The 23,338-nt window shown below is 39.0% G+C and overlaps 1 protein-coding gene across 4 annotated transcripts in view; it reads left to right on the top strand.

Annotated features, from left to right (window-relative positions):
• The window catches only part of ERC1 (ELKS/RAB6-interacting/CAST family member 1), a 512,141-nt gene that overhangs the window by 178,547 nt on the left and 310,256 nt on the right, over nt 1-23,338 (top strand). For all 4 annotated transcript variants that reach the window (XM_080660553.1, XM_080660552.1, XM_080660551.1 and 1 more), the window contains one exon: nt 15,754-15,889. In XM_080660553.1, the coding sequence (XP_080516679.1) occupies nt 15,754-15,889 (136 nt within the window). The remainder of the gene's footprint in view (nt 1-15,753; nt 15,890-23,338) is intronic.

The following is a 23,338-nucleotide window of genomic DNA, read 5'->3' as shown; positions in this document are numbered from 1 at the left end:
CATACCTCAACATAATAAAAGCTATGTATGATAAACCCACAGCTAACATCATACTCAATGTGCAAAAATGAAAACCATTTCCCTGAAGAACAGGAACAAGACAGGGATGCCCACTCTCATCACTCCTGTTCACCATAGTATTGGAAGTATTAGCCATTGCAATTAGACAAGAAGAAGAAATAAAAGGCATCCAAATTGGAAAAGAAGAAGTAAAGCTGTCCTTATTTGCAGATGACATGATATTGTACATAAAACACCCGAAAGACTCCATCAAAAAACTAATAAACTTAATAAATGAATTTGGCAATGTAGCAGGATACAAAATTAACGGCTAGAAATCTATGGCATATCTATACACCAATGGTGAACGTACAGAAAGAGAGATTAAAAAAGCAATCCCATTTACCATCGCACCAAAAAAATTAAGATACCTAGGAATAAACTTAACTAAGGAGGTAAAAAGCTATACGTGGAAAACTACAGGACACTGAAAAAAGAGATAGAGGAAGACATAAACAGATGGAAGAACATACCATGTTCATGGATTGGTAGAATCAACATCATCAAAATGTCCATACTACCCAAAGCAATCTATAAATTCAATGCAATTCCCATTAAAATACAAACGGCATATTTCACAGACCTAGAACGAACCTTCAAAAAATTCATCTGGAATAAAAAGAGACCCCGAATAGCTTCAGCAATCCTGAGAAAGAAGAACAAAGTAGGGGGGAATCTCAATATCAGATATCAAGCTGTAGTACAAAATCACGGTTCTTAAAACAGCCTGGTACTGGCACAAGAACAGACATATAGATCAATAGAATAGAATAGAGAACCCAGAAATCGACCCAAACCACTATGCCCAATTAATATTTGACAAAGGAGGCATGAACATACAATGGAGTCAAGACAGTCTATTCAACAAATGGTGTTGGGAAAATTGGACAGATACATGAAAAAAAGGAACTAGATCACCAACTTTCACCATACACAAAAATAAACTCAAAGTGGATAAAGGACTTAAACATAAGACGGGAAACCATAAAAATACTAGAGGAATCCACAGTCAGAAAAATCTCAGACATATGCCAAAGGAACTTCTTCACTGATACTGCCCCTAAGGCAATGGAAACTAAAGAGAAAATAAACAAATGGGACTACATCAAAATAAAAAGCTTTTGCACAGCAAAGGAAACCATCAATAAAACAACAAGAAAGCCCACTGCATGGGAGAACCTATTTGCCAATGATATCAACGATAAGGGTTTAATCTTCAACATTTACAGAGAACTCATACAACTTAACAAAAAGAAGATAAACAACCCTATCAAAAAATGGGCAACTGATCTAAATAGACACTTTTTGAAAGAAGACAGAAGGAAGGCCAAGAGACATATGAAAACCTGTTCAAAGTCACTAATCATCAGAGAGATGCAAATCAAAACAACAATGCGGTACCATCCTACACCTGTCAGAATGGCTATCATCAACAAATCAACAAACGATAAGTGTTGGCGAGGATGCAGAGAAAAAGGAACTCTTTTGCACTGCTGGTGGGAATGCAGACTGGTGCAGCCACTGTGGAGAACAGTATGGAGTTTCCTCAAAAAACTAAAAATGGAACTCCCATTTGACCCAGTGATCCCACTTCTAGGAATATATCCCAAGAAACTAGAAACATGAATCAGAAAGGATATATGCACCCCTATGTTCCTAGCAGCACAATTCACCATAGCTAAGATTTGGTAACAGCCTAAATGCCCATCAGCAGATAAGTGGATTAAAAAACTATGGTATATCTACACAATGGAATACTACGCTGCGGTAAAAAAGAAGGAGTTCCTACCATTTGCAACAACATGGATGGAGATGGAGAGTATTATGTTAAGTGAAATAAGCCAGGCAGAGAAAGATAAATATCACATGATCTCACTCATTTGTGGAATATAATGAACAGCATAGACTGATGAACAAGAACAGAACCAGAGACTGAGAAACGTGGATCAGAACCTCCTCAAACCTCAGGGAAGGAGGGGGGGGGGGTTGGTTGGGAGAAAGGGGGAGTGATCAACCAAAGGACTTGTGTGCATGCATATGAGCCCCATCAATGGACACAGACAACAGGTGGGTGCAGCATGAGGGGTGGGGGTGGGTGGTAATGGGGGAATAAGGACACATATGTATAAAAAAAAGTTAAAAGTGTTTATATAAATCCCTACATTGTTAATGGTTTTACATTTTTACGTTGATACCTGTTTTCTTTTTTATTATGGTTTATTTTCTGTAGGCTGTCAGGAAATGCAATTAATAAAAATAATATTCTTCTTAATAGCAGCTTCAAAATAATCCAAAAACATTTTAATTACATACAATATGTAAAACTATTATTATTTTATTTTTAGTTTAGTTGGCAGGTATAATACGAAATTCTTGTTTTTAAGCCCAGTTAGATACTTAAGTAATATGAGATTTTTATATTTTAATTTTTATATTAACTGAATGTGAATGGAATTATTCTTGGGATGGTGGCCGGAAAGGGAGAGATTGTGTGTGTGCACAATGTATATATTTTCTCTATATGTAACATTTTAATATAATATAGGTGTTTATGTATAATATATACTTTAGCAATATCATTTTGCTCCTTAATACACATGAGCCAAATTTTATTTTCAGTATATATTTCTTTAAACTTGACTATAATAGCATTCTGTTTTTTCTTTGTGGGAGATTTTTATAGTAGGTAACCTATTTCACTAGTGTTACTTATCTTTTTGACAAAGCAAAGCATCAGTAGAAGTATAGTCTCTGACAAAAATATAGTTTCTAGATAGAGTTGGAATAAGTTGTAAAGAAGTTTAATTTCACCCCAGTTAATTTTGTTAGGTGTTTGCGAGATAAGGAAGGCATTTATTTCTCAGTGTTTACATGATTTGGGGATATTAAACCAACTATATTTTCTTTCTGAGACATATTTTAGGTAGATTGGTCAGTAGAGCAGATATGATTGGTTTCCTTTTTATGCATTTGTTCAACACATATTTAATGAGCATCTATCTATACACCATGAGGAACTATGTTAGAAATTGTGAGCTACAAAAATGTATAAAACATGGACCTTAAACTCTAGGAAGGCATTTTTATAGTTACAAGAAAACATGAAAGTGGATCACTCTAATGAGGGGGACAAATTAACATGTCATTAGATACATTTAGTTAAAGTATGTAGAGTTTGGGGGTGGTGGTGTTAGTAGTAGTTAAGACCTAACAGATTTACCAAAATTTGAGTTTGGATTTTAAGAAACAGGCTGAGTGAACAATAACAAATAAATAATGGCAGGGCCTGCCAGGCATCCTATATAATAAAAGGGTAATATGCAAATTGACCCTAATGGCGAAACACTCAAGAACAACTGGTTGCTATGATGCACACTGACCATCAGGGGGCAGATGCACAATGCAAAATCTGCCCCCACCCCAGCCCCCGGTGGTCAGTGTGCTCCCACAAGGGGAACTCAGCTCAGCCACAAGCAGGGCTTATGGCTGTGTGCGCAGCTGTGTCGCGGGAGCTTCTCCTGCCTCCTTTGCATGCTCTAAGGATGTCCTACTGCAACTTAGTTGTCAGTTGGATATCCCCCAAGGGCTCCCAGGCTTCCAGAGAGATGTCTGACTGCCAGCTTAGGCTCCATCCCCCGGGGAGTGGGACTAAGCCGGCAGGTGCACATCCCCTGAGGTTTCCCGGGGTGCATGAGGGTGCAGGCCAGACTATGGGATCCCCCCCACTCCCCACCACCCCAAGTGCATGAATTTTCATGCACCGGGCCTCTAGTAGACCAGTGCTTCTTAAATTTTAGTGTGCATTTATATCACCTGGAGATCTTGTTAAAATGCAGGTTCTGAGTTAGTAGATAAGGTGTGAGCCTGAGAATTCTGTATTTTTAACAAGCTCCTAGGTGATGCTGATGAGGTGAGTTCAAGGTGGACCACATTTTATAAAACTTCTTGTGGCAGAAAGCAGTAGAAATTAAACTGTTTCCTTTTTCATCTTTGCTTTTCTCTCTTACACTGAAATTTATTCATATCTATTAATGATTTCATTGTTTATTATAATACTTTGGAACTCATAAATTGAAAATCTGATTTTAAAGAATTAATTTATGAATTTCTTTCATTTCTTCTCTTTTCTTGCTTTAAGAATAATAAAAGATGTAAGTTCATTTTGAATTTAACTCTAATTAATTCAGGTAGAAAGGCAGTCTTAGAGAGTTAAAAAATCTATACTAAACCATTAAGTGCTTTTCTTTCTGGTAGCAGTTTAAAGTATGGATTTACTAACATGTATGGGTTTTTTTATAAACTCAGATTTGAATCAAATTACATATTGATCTATTTATAAGTGAAGAGAAGGAAAGCCTATGTTTCACAGATTCTAATGTCACAGAATACTTATTCCTGAATATATATTCAAGAAACGCCCCCTCCCATCCTATCTAATAAAAGAGTAATATGCAAATTGACCATCACTCCAAGACACAAGATGGCTGCCCCCATGTGGTCAAAGATGGCCACCCCCATGTGGACACAAGATGGCCACCACAAGATGGCCAGCAGGGGAGGGCAGTTGTGGGAAGTTAGGGGTGACCAGGCCAGCAGAGGAGGGCAGTTGGGGGAGACAAGGCCAGCAAGGGAGGGCAGTTGGGGGGACCCAGGCCTGCAGGTGAGGGCAGTTGGGGGGGGACTCAGGTCTGCAGGGGAGGGCAGTTGGGGGGGACCCAGGCCTGCAGGGGAGGGCAGTTGGGGGCAATCAGGCAAGCAGGGAGGGCAGTTAGGGGGGACCAGACCAGCAGAGGAGGGCAGTTGGGGGAGACCAGGACTGCAGGGGAGGGCAGTTGGAGGGGCAGGCCTGCAGGGGAGAGCAGTTAGGGGGGACCATGCCTGCAGGGGAGGGGAGTTGGGGGGGACCAGGCCTGCAGTGGAGGGCATATGGGGGGGATTAGGCCTGCAGGGAGGGCAGTTGTGGGCAATCAGGCTAGCAGGGAGAGCAGTTAGGGGTCATTGGGCCAGCAGAAGAGGGCAGTTGGGGGAGACCAGGACTGCAGGGGAGGGCAGTTGGGGGCAGGCCTACAGGGGAGGGAAGTTGGGGGGGGACCAGGCCTGCAGTGGAGGGCAGTTGGGGGGGACCCAGGCCTGCAGGGGAGGGCAGTTAGGGGTGACTGGGCTAGCAGAGGAGGGCAGTTGGGGGAGACCAGGCAGCAGGGGAGGGCAGTTGGGGGGGACCAGGTCTGCAGGGGAGGGCAGTTGGGGGGGACCAGGGCTGCAAGGGAGAGCAATTGGGGGGGGGACCAGGCCTGCAGGGTAGGGCAGTTGGGGGGGACCAGCCTGCAGGGGAGGGTAGTTGTGGGTGATCAGGCCAGCAGGGGAGGGCAGTTGTAGGTGATCAAGCCTGAAGGGGAGGGCAGTTAGGGGTGACTGTGCCAGTAGAGGAGGGCAGTTGGGGGTGATCATGCCTACAGGGGAGGACAGTTGGGGGACACCAGGCCTGCAGAGGAGGGCAGTTGGGGGGGGGACCAGGCCTGCAGGGGAGGGCAGTTGGTAGGGACCAGGTCTGCAGGGGAGGGCAGTGGGGGGAATCAGGCCAGCAGGGGAGGACAGTTAGGGGTGACCAGGCCAGCAGGGGAGGGCAGTTAGGGGCAATCTGGCCGGCAGGGGAGCAGTTAGGCATTGATCAGGCTGGCAGGGTAGTGGTTAGGGGATGATCAGGCTGGCAGGCAGAAGTGGTTAGGGGCAATCAGACAGGCAGGCAGGTGAGCGGTTGGGAGCCAGCAGTCCTGGATTGTGAGAGGGATGTCCGACTGCCCGTTTAGGCCCAATCCAGGGGCTGCAAGGGAAGCTCAGGTCCTGGGTGCCTGCCAGCGTCCAGAGGGAAGCCCAGGTCCCAGGTGCCTGCTGGTGGCCAGAGGGAAGCCAGTGGCCAGAGGGAAGCCGGTGCCGGCAGCCTGGGGAAGGAAGGCCAACTCTTGCACGAATTTTGTGCATTGTGCCTCTAGTTTTTAATAATATGTTTTGATGATATTGCTTTTTGTGTCCTTTCCCTGATAAAGGGTATTAGTGAGGCAAGAAAGTTGTGTATGCATCTGTTCCAGTTCATTTGTGAGTTCAGGACTATACATGCATTCATGCTCGCATGTGCACACACACAATGTAAGAAGGTGGGGAAGAAAGCCAGCAGGAAAGGGATTGTTTTAATATTTCACAACTGTCTATATTTCCTTGGTTGCCTGACTTAGATAAAATAATTTTATTTTCATATTTAATTATCCTTTAGTTTGTGGAATAAAAATATAGAACTGATAGCTGCAAAATTATGTTAAAGAAAGGAAATTGAAAATATGAATAGAAAATTACAGACCAAAAATAAATAAATAAGGGAAACTCAAATGCGCCTTACCAGACTACTTTCTATCTAGTATAATGTAGATAAAGACCATATTTTGAGATACAACCATATCTCATTTTTAAAAAAACTTTAAAATATGAACAATATTTTATATCATTTGTAGAAGATTTAGGAACTAGAAAAAAAACCATAAAGAGAAAAGTTAAAATATCCCCAAGTTTTCCTTTTTAATTTTTTATTATTTTCCTTGATTATGCATGTGCATACTTGGACATACAGGGAGGGGCAAAAAGTAAGTTTTAGTTGTGAGTGTGCACAGTTTATTCCTGTATTAATAATTTTTGTATTAGTTTCCATGTGAACAACTGTAAACCTCCTTTTGCCTCACCCTGCATATGCTTAGGAGCATGCCCTGTATTTAGATTGATATTCTATGTTTTTTACTTAGCATTTTATTATGTCTTTTTGGAGTTGATGGAGGTAAGCATTAAAATTATGTGCCCAATATTGTGAAGGTCAAAATAAAATTTTTAAATATACAAGTGGTATGGTGGTTGAGATAGGATAGGAGCTGTGGATTTTTTTATTCCATTTCCTGAAACACAACAAAAATACCCTGACCTAGCCTTGCCAGTGTGGCTTGGTTGGGCATTATCTTGTGCACTGAAAGGTCACAGTGGTTGATTCCTGGTCAGGGCAGATGCCCAGGTTGCTGGCTTAATGCCTAGTAGGAGGTGTGCAGGGGGCAGCCGATTAATGTTTCACTCACATTGATGTTTCTCTCTCTCCCTCTCTTTTTCTTTCTCTCTAAAAAGGTCAATAAGCCCAGCCCATGTGACTCAGTGGTTGAGGGTCCACCTATGAACCAGGAGGTCACGGTTCGATTCCTGGTCAGGGGCACATTCCTTGGTTGCAGGCTCCATCCCCAGTAAGGGGTGTGCAGAAGGCAGCCAATCGATGATTCTAATTATTGATGTTTCTCTCTCTTTCCCTCTCCCTTCCTCTTTGAAATAAAAAAATATATTTTTAAAATTTAAAAAGCAATGAAATATTTAAAATAAATAGATTAAAAAAATTCTCTGACCTAGTTCTATGACTTGGGGGTAAAGATCTGGAAACAGCTTAAGTGCCCATCAATAGATGAGTGGATAAAAAAGTTGTGGTACATTTACATAATGAAATACTATGTAGCTGTAAAAAAGAAGGAACTCTTAACCTTGGAGACAGCATGGATGGACCTAGAGACTAGTATGCTAAGCAAAGTAAGTCAAAATAGTTAGGCTCAGTGGATAGAGCGTCGGCCCACGGACTGAAGTAGGGTCCCAGGTTCAATTCCGGTCAAGGACATGTACCTTGGTTGTGGGCTTTATCCCCAATAGGGGGCGTGCAGGAGGCAGCTGACCGATGTTCTCTCTCATCAATGTTTCTAACTCTCTATCCCTCTCCCTTCCTCTCTGTAAAAATCAATAAAATATATTTTTAAAAAAATAAAGAAAAAAATAGGTTCAGAGAAATGGATGCATGGAACAGAATAACAGATCTCAGTGTGTGGGGCAGAAAGGGCAGGAAGAGATTAACCAAAGAACATATATACATATGGAACATATGGACTCAGACCATAGTATGGGGTGGGGCAGGGGTTGGGTGGAATGGGGCAAAAAGGGAGAAAATGAAAGACATCTGTAATACTGTCAACAATTAAAAATTATTTTCTTCAGCTAACTAAAAAAAAAAAAAGCAAAAAGTTACTTATTCTCAGATATAATTATGGTAAAATGTACTGAAGAATGAAATTGACTTTGATTGGATCAAAAGTTTAGCCTATAACATCTGCCTTTTACCAAAAAATAGTCAAGTGATTTTAATTAGGTTTCTTACTCCATGTGTCCTATTGCTTGAAATAACCAGGCTGCTCTTCAGATGTTAATGGTTGCCAGCATCGGATGGAATAATTCACAGATGCAAGGTGAAAAGAATTTGCACACCATTAAATTTTTTTTTCTGCCTTAAAACAGAGAGCAAAATCTTTGTATGGAATAAACTATTGTTATGAGAAATTTAATTTTGAAAAAGAGCAGTTGACTCATGAAAACTAAATTTTGTCTTTGTCTTTTTGAACAAAGATCTCAATCTACTTTTTCTGTTAGTTGATATGATTGATATCAGATTAATAAAATTAGAAATATTAGCACAGGAAATTATGCAGTGAGGAGATTAAAATATAGACATTAATTCCATTTTTATTTCTCTTAGTGGTAACTGGTTTTATTATATTTCCTGTGGCTGAATCTTTCTGTAGATATACTTAAGATGGCAAAAAGTAAAAATCTGAATTGTGACCTTTTAATAGTATATTAGTGTCACTTCCATCAGACAGTGACTTTTTATCATCTATGCCATTAATTTACTATTTAATTTTGAATAATTTCTTATAATTAAAATTCTATGCTGAAGAAGTATTTAGAAATTACATATATAAAACTTTTTTTTTTGCCCCAAAATAGAATTATATCCAAATTATCGAAAAGAAAATGTGTTTTTAAAACCTTTTTATAGAGGATTTCAGTTTTGTTTTTGACAATATTATTAACTATATTCTCTGAGAAACCTGTATTACATGGAACAATAAAAATGCCAGATTTTTTCATTAATTTTATAAATGTATGGTTGAGTGTGAAGGAAGACATTTTAGAGGTAAATATCATGCAAAATATAAAATAGGGTTTATTTCATGATAAAATAGGTTGAACATGAGAAAATCTCAAAAGTCTGTCAATAAAATCGGCATTCATTTACCACTAAAATAGTAGACACTTTCGGCAGACAAGGACTAGGTAAAAAGTTTCCAAAGAAAAACCTACAGCAAATATCAGCCAATGGTGAAATGTAAAAGTCACTTTCTTTAGAATCAGGAGAAAGACAAAAATATAACCACTCTCACTACTTACATTCATCATAGTTGTGGAATTTCTAGCAAGTTCAATAAGATAAGAAAAAAGAAAGTGTAAATATTAAAAAATTAATTATTATGTATTATATTTCTACATAGAAAACCCAAAAGAATCCACAGAAAAAGTATTAGAATTAGCAGGAGCATTTACCAAGTTTGCCAGATATAAAACCCATATACAGAAATAAAGTGCATATCTATATGCCAGCAAGAAAACATTAGAAAATTTAATTAAAAATGTCATTGAAATAATGTTTTCAGGTAAAGATCATTAGTGCATGGAACCATTAGATCAAAGTTGATGAAAGGGTGAACCTAACACAGAGAACAGACCAGGCTGTCACTACCTTCATTCTGATTATTCTTCACTAATGAATAAATAATCAGTGTGGAAACACCATTATTTTGTATTTTGACCTAAAATCTTGAAACTGAATCTGTTTAAAGCTAATTTTCAATATCTAAGAAAGAAAAAGCATGAGGTAAAGAAACAAATGACACCATGAAGAAACAACAGACATTCCAAAATGTGAGTCATTTTACAGAACTCACATTCTTTAACAATTCAGTGGTATTAAAAACAGGACAGGGGAGGAGGTGAGGGACTTTTCTCTAGATTAATAGAGACTTGAAGGATTTGACAAACACACTGCTATGGATTGTATTGCAAATCTTTTGGATTCTGATTCAAATGAGCCAGTTTTTTTTAAAAAAAATTTTGTAGAAAACTGAAGAAATTTGCATATAGACTAGATATTAAATGATAACAAGGAATTACATGTTAATTTTGTTAGTATTTACATTGTTGAAAGTACTTTTTTAAGAGTGACACAGTGTCTGGAACTTAAAATGACAACAAAATATAAGGTACCTATGAATAAAATAAATACTGGTCTTTTGAGGAAATTTTAACACTTTGTTGAAAGGCTTGTAAGGAGAACTAAATAACTGGAGAAATGTGCCATGTTAATGATCTGAAAGACTCAAGAGCATGAAAGTGTCAGTTTTTCCCAAGTTGATAAATAGATTTGGAACAATTTCAGTCAAAATTCCAAAAGGCTGCTTTGGATTTTGGTTACTGTGGTTGGTTGGTTGACTGGTTTAGTGGAACTTGACAAGCTGTTTGTGAAATTTATGGAAGTGTTAAGGGGCAAGAATAGCCAAGACAGTCCTGAAAAAGAACAGGTAGGCAGGCTTTACTTTACTAGACATTAAAACTTCTTATAAAGTAATTACATAATAATTAAGGTAGTACAGATTTGGTGCAGAAATATACAAAAATATCAGAGTAGAGAGCCACACAATAGGTACACATGTATATAGAGATTTTTTTTATTGTCTAAAGTTTTACATATGTCTCCTTTTTACCCCCAATTGACCATCGCTGCCCCTCCCCAACCCCCGCAGCCATTCCTACCCCGGGTAAGCCCCCACTGCCCCAGTGTCTGTGTCCATTGGTTATGCTAATATGCATGCATACAAGTCCTTTGGTTGCTCGCTAACCCCCCCCCCCACCTCCCCTGCCATTTGTCTCTGGATCTATTTTTGTTCATCAAATTATCTTGGTCATTGTATCCCCACACTAGAAGCCCGATGCATGAAGATTCGTGCTAGAATGGGCTTTCCTTTCCCTGGCTGCCGGCACCGCCTTTCCACTCTGGCCCAGCCCCTTTCTGCTCAGGCCCTGGAGCAGCCTCTTTCCGCTCCAGCCCCTCCTTCCCCTCCTTCCCACGCTGCCAGAGGCCCTGAGAGACTGGGGGTGGGGCAGAATGCCTGCATCATCGCCATGGCAACGATGCAAGCATCCCGCCCCCCTCACTCTGCAGCTGAATATGCAAATTAACTTCCATCTTTGTTGGGTTAATTTGCATATCACGCCTGATTAGCTGGGCAATTTACATGTTTGTCTATTAAGTAAGATATGAGTGAGATCATGTGATATTTCTTTTTCTCTGACTGGCTTATTTCGCTTAGCATAATGCTCTCCAGTTCCATCCATACTGTTGCAAATCGTAAAAGTTCCTTCTTTTTGATAGCGGCGTAGTATTCCATTGTGTAGATGTACCACAGTTTCTTAATCCTCTCATCTGCTGATGGGCACTTAGGCTGTTTCCAAATCTTAGCTATGGTGAATTGTGCTGCTATGAACATGGGGGTGCATATATCCTTTCTGATTGGTGTTTCTGGTTTCTTGGGATATCGTCCTAGAAGTGAGATTACTGGGTCAAATGGGAGTTCCATTTTTAACTTTTTGAGGAAACTCCATACTGTCTTTCACAGTGGCTGCACCATTCTGCATTCCCACCAGCAGTGCAGGAGGGTTCCTTTTTCTCCACATCCTCACCAGCACTTGTCATTTGTTGATTTGTTGATGATAGCCATTCTGACAGGAGTGAGATGGTACCTCATTGTTGTTTTGATTTGCATCTCTTGGATGATTAGTGACTTTGAGCATGTTTTCATATGTCTCTGGGCCTTCTCTATGTCCTCTTTCAAAAAGTGTCTACTTAGGTCCTTTGCCCACTTTTTGATTGGATCGTTTATCTTCCTTTTGTTAAGTTGTATGAGTTCTCTGTAAATTTTGGAGATTAAACCCTTATCTGAAATAGCATTGGCAAATACACTGGGTGGCCAGATTATTATGATCTCTGAACGCTTAATAATCTGGCCACGGTGCATGAATTCGTGCATGGGTGGGGTCCGGCCAGCCTGGCCAGGCGGAGGGGACATGGGCGGTTGGCTGGCCTGCCTGCTGGTCGAACTCCTGGTCGAGGGGACAATTTGCATATTAGCCTTTTATTATATAGGATATACACTGAGTGGCCAGATTATTATGCCTTCAGAGATCATAATAATCTGGCCACTCAGTGTATGTTCTCCCATGCAGTGGGCTTTCTTGTTTTTTTTTGTGTGTGTTTTTTTTTTTAAATATATTTTATTGATTTTTTACAGAGAGGAAGGGAGAGAGATAGAGAGTTAGAAACATCGATGAGAGAGAAACATCAATCAGCCGCCTCCTGCACATCCCCTACTGGGGATGTGCCCGCAACCATGCCCCTGACCGGAATCGAACCCGGGACCCTTCAGTCCACAGGCTGACGCTCTATCCCAGGGGTGAGCAAACTTTTTGACTCGAGGGCCACAATGGGTTCTTAAACTGGACCGGAGGGCCGGAACAAAAGCATGGATGGAATGTTTGTGTGAACTAATATAAATTCAAAGTGAAGGAGCGGAGGGGAGAGCAAGAGAACCCTCTGCTCTTTCAGCTCCGCGGCCGGATAGAACAGCCGAATGGGCCGGATCCGGCCCGCGGGCCGTAGTTTGCCCACGGCTGCTCTATCCACTGAGCCAAACCGGTTTCGGCTCTTGTTGTTTTATTGATGGTTTCTTTTGCTGTGCAGAAGCTTTTTATTTTGATGTGTTCCCATTTGTTTATTTTCTCCTTAGTCTCCATTGCCCTAGGAGCTGTGTCTGTAAAGATATTGCTAGGACATATGTCTGCTTTTTGATGCCTGTGGGGTCTTGTAGGATTTGTATGATTTCCCATCTTACATTTAAGTCCTTTAGCCATATTGACTTTGTTTTTGTGAATAGTGTAAGTTGGTGATCTAGTTTCATTTTTTTTGCATGTATCTGTCCAAATTTCCCAGCACCATTTATTAAAGAGACTGTTTTGTCTCCATTGTATGCTCTTGCCTCCTTCGTCAAATATTAATTGAGCATAATGGCATGGTTCGATTTCTGGGTTCTCTGTTCTGTTCCATTGGTCTATATATCTGTCCTTGTGCCAGTACCAGGCAGTTTTGAGAACTGTGGCTTGGTAATATAGCTTTATATCTTGGTTCATCAATTATCTTGGTCATTATATCCCCACACTAGAAGCCCGATCCCTCCAACTTTTTTCTTCTTTCTCAGGATTGCTATGGCTATTCGGGGTCTTTTTTTTAAATTCCAGATGAATTTTTGGAGAGTTTGTTCTAGATCTTTGAAATATGCTGTTGGTGTTTTAATGGGGATTGCATTGAATGTGTAGATTGCTTTGGGTAGTATGGTCATTTTAGTCATGTTGATTCTACCAATCCATGAACATGGTATGTTCTTCCATCTGTTTATATCTTCCTGTATGTCTTTTTTCAGTGTCCTGTTGTTTTCCGAGTACAGGTCTTTTACCTCCTTAGTTAAGTTTATTCCTAGGTATCTTAATTTTTTTTGGTGCAATGGTAAATGGGATTTTTTTTTTTTTTTTTTAGTTTCTCTTTCTGTGAGTTCATTATTGGTGTATAAAAAGGCCATAGATTTCTGGGTGTTAATTTTGTATCCTACTACATTGCCGAATTCATTTATTAGTTCTAGTAGTTTTTTGATGGAGTCTTTGGGGTTTTTTATGTACAGTATCATGTCATCTACAAATAAGGACAGTTTTACTTCTTCTTTTCCAATTTGGATGCCTTTTATTTCTTTTTGTCTAATCGCTATGGCTAGCACTTTCAGTATATGTAGAGATTTTATACATGACAGAAGTAGCAATGCATATAGGTTATGCTGGACAATTAGTTATCAATATATGTATTCTTACCTCAGACTCTCTCTGAAAATGAAATTATATCTCTACCTCATACCATATACAACATAAGTTTCAGGTGGATGAATGACTTCAGTGTAAAAGACTAAGTTACAAAATTTTCAGGGAATATCTTTATGAACTTGGGATAGGGAAGATACTGTGAAAAAAAGACAAGATTTCAAACCAGAAAGGAGAAGATTGGTGCGTTGAAATAATTAAAAATTTTATAAATGAAAGCGTATTATATTGTAAAGCAATCAAAGAAATAATTCATAAATTGGAAGAAAATATTTGTGTAGCATATAGCAGATAGAGGATTATGATCCAGAATATATAAAGGATACTTACAAGTCCTTAAGAAAAAGATACCCTTATTGAAAAATGGACAAAACACGTAAGTAGCTATTTCTCAGAAGTAGAAACAGGAATGGTCAAATACTACATGAAAAGATGTTCAGCCTCAGTAGCCAGGAGCATGCATTTTAAAACTATATGACATTTTTTATTTATATCTACCAGAATGATAAAATTTAGAAAGTCTGATAGTACCAAGTGTTAGTGGATATGTAGAAGTGTAACAGATATTGTTTTGCACTACTGGTGCAAGTATAAATTAATATAACTTCTTGGAAAATATTAAACTTGAAGGTATACCTACTACATGATTTAAAGTTCAGTTTGTAGGCCTATACCTTGGAGAAACTCTTGAACAGGCATACCACAATGTATCTAGCAGCATTGCTTGTAATAGGAATAAACGAAACAACTCAATTGTTTATCAACTTGGGAATGTGTTAAAACAATTGCCATATGTTATTTTATACTGCATTGAAAATGAAGGCATAAAAAATTACATTATACTCATTGATCAGTATGAGTCTCAATTGCATTATACTCATTGATCAGTATGAGTCTCAAAATATATTGAAAAGATGCCCTAACCGGTTTGGCTCAGTGGATAGAGTGTCGGCCTGCAGACTGAAAGGTCCCAGGTTTGATTCCGGTCAAGAGCATGTACCTTGGTTGCGGGCACATCCCCAGTTGGAGGTGTGCAAGAGGCAGCTGATCGATGTTTCTCCCTCATCCATGTTTCTAGCTCTCTTTCCCTCTCCCTTCCTCTCTGTAAAATATCAATAAAATATATTAAAATATATATATATAGAAAAGAAAAAATAGTTTATTAATAAACTATATATAAATTTAAAAAACATGCAAAATAAATGAAGGATCGATATATGCAACAAAACTTTAGTAAAAGCAAGGGGATTTTAAACACAATTTTTAGGATATAGGATATTCTTAGCTTGTGGAGGCAGTGGTATAGGATAGGGAGCTTAAGAAGTAGATATAATGTTCTATTGCTTAAGCTGGGTTCCTACATCTTTATAGCATTATTTTCATTTATATATATACATTGAATATCGCCTTTGAAAGTGTGAAAGATTTAATAATAGTAAAATAAGATTTGTATCACAAAACCTTTCTTAATCAGCTATTCTACTATTTCATAGCATTGATGTCAGGAGACTTTCCATATTTCCAACATAAATCTCTGACTTGGTTTCTTTTTCATTTCAAACTATCGCATGCCCTCCTTTTCTTTTAGGATTTCATTGTGCTTCATAGAGTACATGCTGAAATACATGTTTCTGAAACATTGTTGTTAACAATTTGCTGCTATTGGTCGAAGTGCCCTTGAAAGTGTTGGAATCATTTTGCAGCAGGAGTTCTTTGTTGGTTTTCAGCTATTCCTTGGTGGCAGTGATGTAAAACTGTAAATGAACGTTTTTTCCATGCATATATATGAATAGCTTGATTTTTCTCTTCCCTTATCAACAGGCAAGTGAAAGACCAGAATAAGAAGGTAGCAAATCTGAAGCACAAGGAACAGGTGGAAAAGAAGAAGAGTGCGCAGATGCTAGAGGAGGCTCGGCGAAGGGAGGACAGTCTCAACGACAGCTCCGCACAGCTCCAGGTGAGAACACAGGAGAATCTGCAAGGCTCTGGTGAAGAGTCTTGATCCAGAATTGCATGTTGTTTTTCGCTTCATGTATATCCTCCTCTTTTTCCTCTTTCTAACCCTGCTTACTGCCTTCCTCTCAGACCAACTGCTTAGCAATAAAGGAATGGCTTTAAATAGAAAAGGCAAGTTTTATTCCATAGCTTTGTGCCGACACTTCAGCATAGGAGAAAGTTCATCTTGCTTCAAGTTGATCGCACTTAATTGGTAAGTTTTATTTCAATTTAATGAGTGGGTACTGTTTAGCTTTAGGGTGGTCATTGTAACTATTTTGCATTTTTCTTTATTAAAGTACAATTCTGGTCTTGTTGTGTCTATATTTTTAACTTCCTTCTTTTCCATTCTTCCTTTCTCCCTTTTCTCCCCACCTTCCACTCCTATTTTTCCCTCCCTCTTTATTTCCTTCCTTTTTAAAAATTCAGAGAGCATATTTCACAGTCATGCAAGATGTATAAAGTATAATTTTTTACCTCAATGGAGTGATAATTATGTCTGAACCTAATTATTTACAGATTAAGTTAAACAAGGTTCAATAACAGTAGTAGCAGTGACCATATGATAAGTGTCAATTATGTGCCCAGTCCTTGAAACTAGGCCCTTAGCATTTATGTCTAACCTTCACAATGATCCAGTGTGCCTGCGATTTTGTGCACATTTTACAGATGAGGAAATGGACTCAGAGAAATCGAATTACTTAACTCATGTACGCACACAGCTGAATGGCTCTGTCATGATTCTGAGACTTCCTGGGTCTCTAGCCTGTCTGAATGAAGGTTTACATTTTAGAGAAGAATACCATAAACTTGTTAGAAACTCTGCTGAGAATGTAAAACCATGGCCAGATTTTTTTCTCTCACTGTAACTTCTAATTGGTTATGATAGAGTGTTTAGGTCACAATTGCATAATTGTGAAATCTTTACTGGAGAGATCTGGAGGCGTTATTATCTAGTATATGGAAGCCATTTTTAGGCTTTCAACATATTCATTTCAGACATTAAAATCCGACTTATTACCTATTTTCATTTCATCTATATATATAAAAACCTAAGTAACTGGTTGACTGGTCGACCAGTCGCTATGAGGCACACTGACCACCAGGGGTTAGATGCTCAATTGCAGGAGCTGCCCCCTGGTGGTCAGTGCACTCCCATAGTGGGTGTGCTGCTCAGCTGACCGGGATGAGCTGACTGGGATGGGCGGGGCTGGGATGAGCGGGAGTGGCTCCTCCCTGCCACCTGCTGCTTCGCTCACTACTACATCCCTGGGGGATGTTGGATGCAGGTTTCAGCTCAATCCTTGCAGCCCATGCCTAAAGACCCCACCGACTGTGCCTCTAGTTTTATATAACTTTTACTGATTATAAAATTTATATACCTTATAGAAACAGTATAAATTTCCTCAAATGCACTGACGTTTGAAAAAAAGCAGCATGCCAATTTCCCTTATCTTTGCTAACAATAATTGAAACTGTCAATTTTCTCTTCTTTCTCACGTGTGTGTGTATGTGTTGTCAGATCTGATGAGTGGGAAACATATAATGTTTGTTTTAATTAATATTTTCATTTGTTGTTAAAGTAATTCAAGTAATATATATCTTCGATGGGAGCTATTTTCCCATGAATTTTTTGCTCAGTTTCCCCCATTTTGAGGACATATAAATAAGTATTTACCTATAAACTTTTTAAAGTTGTTCTAGGCTTCTTTTCTACTTTTTCTTTTGAATTTAAAATATTTTAGGGTATTTTGTGTGTTGATGGTCTTAGCTTTTCTTCATTGCTAACAATTTTACTATAGGAAATTATTTCATTACTCACAAATTTGAATTGTCTTCTTTATGTTTAATGAAATTGTTTAATAATTATTCTGTTTCTGATATTTCAATTTAATCTTTTTTGAACTTGGATCACATTGGTTTTTTGTTGTTTGTTTTTTAATACTCACTCAAGGGTATTTTTCCACTGACTTTAGGGAGAGTGGAAGAGAGAGAGAAACACAGAGAGAAATATCGATGTGAGAGAAACACATCCATTGGTTGCTTCCTGCACGAGCCCTGACTATGGCCCAGGCCTGGCAGGAGCCTGCAACAAGGTACATGCCCTTGACGGAATCGAACCTGGGACCCTTTGGTCTGCAGGCTGACGCTCTATTCACTGAGCCAAAACGGCTAGGGCATGGCTCTGTCATGATTCTGAGACTTCCTGGATTTATAGCCTATATTTTTAATTATAGAAAATAGTTTATGATAAGATAAGCCCTTCTTTATGTTTGCCCCTTACCTGTTTCATTTGTCTTGTTTCTCCCTCCCATTTAATGTTTTCCACTCCCCATCTGCCTTTGTAAACTCAAAGGTGCCCTTTTGGTCTTCTATCAATTGTTGCGATAACAACAAAAGTGCTTTCATATGCAGTCTCTTATTTCCTCCTTTTATAATCCAAGAGAAAAGTAATCATAGTACTTATTTATATATTACATTTAGAGGAAACAAATTTAGAGTGGATGAATGACTTTTCCAAGGTGATTCAGTATGTGATAGATTTTTAAAGATTAAGGTAATGAAGAATGATAACTGATGGCCATATGCAGGACACATGTATATAATTCATTCAAATATAGAGAAAAGAGCAGTGGGCTACAAATAGAATACTTTGGATCTGGTCTCAGTTCTTTTACTAGATAGCTCTGCTACTTATTTCTTAACTGCCTTATTGCAAATGACAACCCAGCAGAAGTGAGTATCCTCAGCATCCAGGTTATGACCTCTAAATATGATTCCTTGCTAAAAGTTGCCAGCAGTTCTTGGAGAAATGGCTAATAGTAGAATTCATGAGGGAGTAGAATAATAGAAAACAAGTTGATTGAGGATTTATATTTTAAAAAGTTTTTACTTCTTTTTTTGTTTTGTTTGTGTTTTCAATTTCTGAATATACATTTGGGTCCACCTGTTTGGTGTTTTCATGAAATAGGAGAAGTAAAAGTAAGGAATTGTTTTAGTATTTTAATATTTCCAACATGGCATTAAAATTCTAGGATTAAAATACATTCTTACATTAAAAATAAATAACTTATACTTAATGTTTTGAACTTTGATGAGTATGAATATTTAATCTTTATCAGATACCACCAAAGATTAATTCTGTTTATCATGTTAACACATAGTGTGTTTTCTTTTGTTTGTCAAGGTTAAAGCTTGGTTTAAACTTGAAGGTTCATTTCCACCTTTTGTTATTCAATGTCTTCCAGTTATGGTGTTAAGAACATTGCTGGCTTTTGTCAGGTAGAAGTTTCAGCTTGCCACAAAGTAGTAGTACCGCTTTTTAATTTACTTTATTATGAAAAATAAATTACATTTTAAAAAATAAATAACACACACAATGTAAATAATAAAGTATTATAAAGTGATAGTCTCAAGGATATTAATGGCATCCCAGAAATCATAGATATTTATTCCTTTCCAATCATTATTTCCTCCATTCCTTTAGAGAAAATCATTACTGTGACTTTTGTTGTTCTTTGCTTTTCTTTATGACCTGTGTATATACAAATAAAAAGTATAGGTTAGTTTTTGCATGTTTTTATTTTATATAAATGGATTCATTGTATTTATTCTTTTGGGACTTCTTTTGTTCAACATCATGTGTGGGGTTTATTCATGATAGTGGCACTTAGCATTTGTCCTTTTATTATCCTTGCTTGCTGTGTTTTTTTTAAATTCAAAATTCCATATTTTATCTTGAAAGTGCTCTGAAAAAGAAAACTATTTCTTCCCAGTTTTCCATTTTTTGAATGCTTTAATGGAACTAAAAGTATTCCTTTTGGTAGAAAGTGAGTTTGGATATAAATTACTTTGCTCTTCGTTCTTGGCTCAACATATTAAAAGTATTTTGAAGAGATTAAAGAAATTCCTTACAAATGAAATGAAAATGATATCCCTAAATGCACTGAATCTAGTCCTCCCACAGATTCTAAACACTGCTTTTGTTTATCCTGGCCTTAATGCCCTTTCTTAAGATATCACATTGCCACTAAATTGTATCCTCTTTGTACCTTTGTGTTTTGGACAATTACTATGATCTGTATTACCTAGGCTCAACCTTTTTTGGTTTTAGAAGCCCTTTTACTCTCTTGAAAATTATTAAAGTCCCAAATGTGATTTTTATGTTGCTTATAATTATATATACGCAGTTACTTACTGACCTAGCTGTCCAACATCTAGATGTATCTGACATACACAAACATTTATTAAAAAATATTTTTTATTGATTTCAGAGAGGAAGGGACGGGTGGGGGAGTGGGGAGGGAGGGGGGGGAGAGAGAGAGAGAGAGAGAGAGAGAGAGAGAGAGAGAGAGAGAGAGAAAGAAAGAAAGAAACGTCAGTGATGAGAGAGAATCATTGATTGGCTGCCTCTTGCACTACCCCCACTGCAGATCGAGCCCGAAACCCGGGTAATACCCGGGCATGTGCCCTGACCAGGAATCAAACTGTGACCTCCTTGTTCTTAGGTTGACACTCAACCACTGAGCCATGCTGGTCGAGCTATATACAAGAATTTTTGCAGAATGTTGGTAATTGCAGAATGTTGGTGACAGCCTAATTGCCCAAAGGTAGGGGGATGCTTGAATCCACTCTGGCACATCCACACATTGAAGACTGCCAGCTTTTAAAAAGAATGAGGGCACCAACTGGGTGGCTCAGTTGATTGGAGTGTTGTCCCGTACACCAGAAGGTTGCAGGTTTGGTTCCAGATCAGAGCACATACCTAAGTTACAGGTTTGATCCCCCTTTGGGGCGTGTCTGTGTGTGTGTGTGGGGGGGGGGGCAATTGACTGATGTTTCTCTCTCTCTCTCTCTCTCTCTCTCTCTCTCTCTCTCTCTCCTTCTCTCTCTCCACACTCCCCTTCCCTCCCTGCCTCTATCTCTCTCTCAAATCAATAAAAACATATTCTCAGGTGAGGATTACAAAAAAAAAAAAAGAATGAGGAAAGTCTCTAATGAACTGATATAGAGTGATTTCTAGAACATTCTGTCAAGTGGGAGAGGGCACAAAAGACTATAATATGCTACTCTTGGTATAAAAAAGTAAAAGTATATGATCTTATTTTCAAAAGAAAACAGGAAGGATAGACTAGAAACTAAAGAAACTGATGATCTGTGGGAGTGGTTGGGAGAGGAGTGGAAAGAAGGGGGAACTAGATTTTGGTTTCTATACACCTTTCTCCACTAAAATGATCCAAGATTTTTTGGAAAAGTGGTTGATTCCAGAGCTGGGGCAGGGAAAATATACAGTGAGCCTGGACAACCTTGTGGTTTCAGAAAGTAGGAACATGCTTAACAGAAAGATCTCTCTCACAAGATTTGGGGTCTTATAATGTCTTACTAGGTATATATGTGATTATTTTAAGACTTGATTATACAATGTTTTTTTAAAGTGTTTCTAGCATGGTCCATATATACTCAAATTTAAACTATTTTACAATTCCAGTTGATAGTCATGCATATAGGACACGAATATTGAAGACAATGAGACACATATTGGTGATTCTGTGTTTGTGTGTGTGTGTGTGTGTGTGTGTGTGTGTGTGTGTGTGCTTTTTTTAATTATAGTGCCTCTTCTGTTGATGTGCTGCATTTAGTTTTGCCAAACTTTGTTTCCCTTACTCAGGAATTTCAGAATGAAAATTTACCATTTGTGATATTATGGATAAACCTAAAGGGTATTATGCTAAGTGAAATAAGTCAGTCAGAGAAAGACAAATACCATATGATTTCACTTACCTGTGGAATCTAGAGTAGTGGTTGCCAGAGGGGAAGAGGGTTAGGGGACTGGGTAAAAAAGGTGAAGGAGTCAAGAAGTACAGATTGTTAGTTACAAAAAAGTTATAGGGATGCAAAGTACAGCATAGGCAATATAGTCAATAATATTGTAATAACTGTGTATGGTGCTGAGTGGGTACTGGAAATATGGGAGGGAATACTTTGTGAAGTATATGATTACCTAACCACCATATTTTACACCTGAAACTACTACAAAATAATATTGAATGCAAATTATAATTGAAAAATTAAATTAAATTTAGCTCTGTATAATTAAATTCAGTTTTGAGTCTGTGCAGATAGAGACAAATAAATGTCCCTCCCCTTTCTGTGAACATTAAATATGCTCATTATAACCTTTTTTGTATGTGTATATGTCAAAAGTTGTGTTACAGTGCAATTGATAGAGTAATTGCTTGTATAAAGAACTGAAATTAGGTAAATCCCAACAACAAGAGCCTCTCAAATAAGTCTGTGGAAACATGATTATAGTTGATTTGACTGATGCTAATCTGGGGATTAGAAAATCTCTCATTGAAAGCCTACTCATCTTTTAAGGTTCAGATCAAATGCCTTTCCTTTGTGAAGCCTGTTTAAATCCTCTTATTTGAACCTAGAGGCCCGGTGCACGGATTCATGCACTGGTGGGGTTCCTCGGCCTGGCCTGTGCCCTCTCGCAATCTGGGACCCCTCGGGGGATGTTGGACTGCCAGTTTCAGCCTAATCCCCACAGGCCAGGCTGAGGGACCCCACCAGTGCACAAATCTGTGCACAAGGCCTCTAGTATGCATATAAGATCTTTGGTTAATCTCTACCCGCCTTCCCCCCTCACCCCTCCCCTCTGAGATTCATCAGTCTGTTCCATTATTTCCATGCCTGTGCATTGAGCGTCTGACCCTTGGTGGTCAGTGCGCGTCATAGCTACCTGTCGAATGGTCGAATGGTCAGACAGTTGCTTAGGCTTTTATATATATAGACTAGAGCCCCGATGCACAAAAATTCATGCAAGAATAGTCCTTCCTTCCCTCAGCTGCTGGCACTGGCTTCCCTCCTCTGGCTGTCAGCAGGCACCCAGGACCCAGGCTGCTTCCCTCCTCCGGCCACCCGCAGGCACCCAGGACCCAGGCTGGCTTCCCTTGGGCTGCCCACAGGCACCCAGGACCCTGGCCGGATTCCCCTTGGCCACCCGCAGGCACCCGGGATCCCGGCTGGCTTCCCTCAGGCCCCAGCTTTGTCAGGAAGGATGTCTGGAGTGATGTCCGGAAGACGTTTGGTCTAATTAGCGTATTACCCTATTATTATTATAGATTAATCACACCCTCTGTTGTAATTCCATTAGAGTTTATTTCTACTTTGATTTCAGGCTTTATTTTATCTTACTCGTATTATTTTCTAACTAGAGGCCCAGTGCACGAAATTTGTGCATGGGTAGAGTCCCCAGACCTGGCCAGTGATTGGGGCCAATCGGGGGCCGTCTGGGACCATGGGAGGTTGGCCGACTGGCCCCGATCGGGGCTGATCAGGGCTTCCGGCCAGGGAGGGACCACAGGAGGGCTCCAGGGCTTGTCTGGCCCCATCTCACCGAGTCCTG

The sequence above is a fragment of the Plecotus auritus genome, assembly GCF_963455305.1.
Source record: "Plecotus auritus genome assembly, chromosome: 3".
Classification (NCBI taxonomy): domain Eukaryota; kingdom Metazoa; phylum Chordata; class Mammalia; order Chiroptera; family Vespertilionidae; genus Plecotus; species Plecotus auritus.
Note: the sequence above shows the minus strand (reverse complement) of the source record. Positions and strands in the feature narration are given on the sequence as shown.